The sequence below is a fragment of the Sitophilus oryzae genome, unplaced genomic scaffold, assembly GCF_002938485.1.
Source record: "Sitophilus oryzae breed Bouriz unplaced genomic scaffold, Soryzae_2.0 scaffold_755_pilon_pilon, whole genome shotgun sequence".
NCBI classification, from domain to species: Eukaryota; Metazoa; Arthropoda; class Insecta; order Coleoptera; family Curculionidae; genus Sitophilus; species Sitophilus oryzae.
Genome location: NW_022147368.1, coordinates 2,735 through 6,175, shown reverse-complemented (window position 1 = coordinate 6,175; position 3,441 = coordinate 2,735). Strand labels below are relative to the sequence as shown.

Genomic DNA, 3,441 nt, shown 5'->3' with positions numbered 1-3,441 from the left:
CAGAGGGCTGGTTTTCAAAGCTCTCTGGGCTCAGTGGAATTCACTGGTGATTGAGAATGGATTGTTAAAGCGCACGTGGGAAAGTGCGGATGGCAGGACCGTAACAACTCAGTTACTGGTACCAAGGAAGAAAGTCACCCAGGTATTGGAAGAAATTCATGGTGGTAAAACTGGAGCCCATCTTGGGGTAAACAAGACCCTGAGCAAGCTGAGAGACCTTTTTACTGGGTGGATTATTGTGAAGATGTTAAGAAATGGTGTCAACGTTGTAAGATTTGCGCAGCTAGACAAGGACCAAGTACTCGATCTGGAGGAAAAATGGAACAAGATAACGTTGGACTGTCGTTCGAAAGAATCGTTAGGAAGGAAAGATTATTGGGAATTCATAAGGCCGTGAGAAGTAAGATTACGCTAGCCAGTGACCGGATGAAAGCTCGTTACGACCTCAGAGCTAATTCTACGGGATTTCAACAGGACGATAGGGTATGGTTGTATAACCCACAGCGCAAGAAAGGAAGGTCCCCAAAGTTAACTCCAGCATGGGAAGGTCCTTATACAGTCATCAAGAGGATAAATGATGTTGTGTACCGGATTCAACGCAGCCCTAGAAGTAAGATGAAAGTAGTTCATCTGGATCGATTGAAGAGATACCAGACAGGAAACCTTGATCGGGACGATCAAATTTGAGAAGGGGGCAATGTCAAGAAAAATGGCCTATCCGCCAGAAATTAAAAATGTATTACTGGTTGCCTGCACAACCGCAACGTATCCGCCAGAAATTAAAAGACTTTTTCAGGCGCCATCTTTTAGTCAAGTCGAGAAGTAGGGAATCAGACAATAGAATTGTCTGGTATGAAGAAGTACGCTTTCCGAGAATTGGGAAATTTCGAGAAGCAGTCAATAGAGTATATAAGCCGGAGCCATCGACAACTGAGACAGTTTTGAAATTTGAATATACCGCGTGGAAATTGAAAATCGGACAATTTGGTGAAGGAATAGTTAGTTTGTTGTGTGTTATAAGTTAGTAATTGTGTATAAAGTGAGAAAATAAATTCGTTAAGTATTTTATCGTGAGTTTAAATAGTGGACCCACGGAATCCGTAACAATAGTAACTAAATAATCAATTCGACCAAAAATCGAAAAATACATTTTAATTATTTGATTTTCAAATACAATTTGGTGTGGAATTTTCTTACCGAATACCACACGAGGTCAAATTAAATCCGGACAGTGGTATCACTTCTTCTTCGTGTGCCTTCTCCTCATTGGAGGTTGGCGACCATCAATTGGAATTCCTCCCTGTCTTGAGCCAAACGGATAATTGCACTGGCCTCTCCTATATTAAACCACTGGCGCAAATTCCGCAACCAGGAAAACCGTTTACGCCCGATGCCTCGTCGTCCTTCAATCTTTCCCTCAACGATCAGCTGTAGGAAACTATATTTGTTATTTCGCAAAATATGACCAAAATATGCTGCTTTCCGTCGTTTTATTGTAGTTAATAGTTCTGGGTCCTTACACATTCTTTCTAATACTTCGAGATATGTTACTCGTTCGGTCCAGGATATTTTCAACATTCGTCGGTATAACCACATCTCAAATGAATCCAAGCGTGACATGGGCCGTGCCTTCAACGTCCATCCCTCGACTCCGTATAACAATGTAGAGAGTACATAGCATTTGGTAGCTCAGCATCGAGTAGTCAGATTCAGGTCTCGGTTGCATAGTAGAGTTTTCATTTTGAAAAAAGTGTTTCTGGCTATTTCAATTCTATGTTTGATTTCTTCATCAGGATCCCATTTATCATTCAGCCAGCAACCCAAGCACTTAAATCTTCTTACCCTTTCTATATTTTGATCTTCCACTTGTATCCTGATATTTTCGATATTTTGTTTGCTGACAATCATAAATTTTGTTTTGTTTATAATACTGCTAACTCTGTCCACCAGGCACTGCAAATCCTTCTCATTGCCAGCTAGGAGCACCGTATCGTCAGCATATCGGATGTTATTAATAGATTTACCATTTACCTTTATTCCCACTTCTAAATCTTCCAACGCCTCCTGGAATATCGATTCAGAATATAAATTAAACAGAAGTGGCGATAATATACATCCTTGTCTGACGCCTTTAAGAATTTCTATATCCGTTGTTGACATATTTCCGATTTTTATATAAGCTGACTGATTCCAATATAAGTTTCTAATGATTCTGATGTCTTTGCCATCTAACCCAATCCGCTTTAGTAAATGTATCAGCTTGTCATGTTTCACGTTATCAATTTCAATTCTTGTCTGCTGATCGAGGCATTTTTGGACTAAAACCTGTATTGAGAACAAAGCATCTCTGGTTCCCAGCCCACTTCTAAAGCCGAATTGAGTTTCACTTATATTTTCGTCAATCCTTCTCCATAGTCTAGAGTGCAGGACACGCAGAAACACTTTTAATGTATGACACATAAGGCTTATCAGACGATACTCATTGCATCTTTTGGAGTTTGACTTTTAGGAGCGTTACAAATGTGGATTGCAGCCATAGTTTAGGTATCTCTCCGGTGTTGTAGATGCGATTAAACAATTTAAGTAGAAGATTCATATTTTCTTCGTCCAACAGTTTGAGGATTTCAACATTTGAATCATCAGGACCGACAGCTTTTCCATTTTTAGTTTCTGCCAAGGCTTTAACTAATTCCTCCTTTAGTATGTCTGGTCCGTCTAAGCAATTGACCCATTGAATTGTTGACTCTCGATAATCATTAAAACAGTCCGTTTTGTAAGCTCTCCATATATCCAGTTCTTCTTGTTTGTCTATCACCAGTTTGTTTTTATCATCAATAAGATTTGCCCGGTATTGTACGTTTATAAGTGTGTGTCACCTCTTTGATCTTTTTATGAAGGTGAAAACTGTCGTGTTTTTGTTCCAGGGTTTCAATATCAGCGCACTGTTAGTTTATCCATTTCTCTTTAGCTATTCTGATTTCACGCTTGATGATTCTGTTGATCTTATTATAATTTTCCAAGTTCTTCTTTTGTAGTCTTCTTTCCTCCATTAATTGTAATATTTTATTGATCATCCAGTCTTTCCTTGTATGTTTACTCGCCTTCCCTAGGATCTCCAACGTAGTATCTTTGGCTGTATCTCTGAGGTGGTATCACTAGTGAAAATTTACTTCCTAGCACACAACCAGAGGATATTGGTACCCAGGTACAGTATAAAGTTTATTATAATACTTTTCTTAGCGTCCAATCAAATGTTTTTTGGTGTTTGCGCGATCCTTACCACTTTTTTTCTCGTTAGCTCGTACGTCAAAGCATGGTCAAAGTAACGTCGTGTCAAGACCGTGGTGTCACGTGACGTGTACTTGAAGTATAACGTTTTATACTCAAAAAAATCAAACTTTTAAGTTAACGTAAAAAATATACGTTTATTCTATACACAAA

At 38.9% G+C, this 3,441-nt stretch overlaps 1 protein-coding gene across 1 annotated transcript; it reads right to left on the bottom strand.

The window, feature by feature from the left end:
* Window positions 1-1,842: 1,842 nt before the first annotated feature.
* Window positions 1,843-2,715, bottom strand: LOC115888472 (the record flags this gene model as incomplete). Its single annotated transcript, XM_030908217.1, has 2 exons — window positions 1,843-2,064; window positions 2,519-2,715. Coding segments are annotated over 2 exons (419 nt in total), but the record flags the coding sequence as incomplete, so codon positions are not given.
* Window positions 2,716-3,441: the final 726 nt, after the last annotated feature.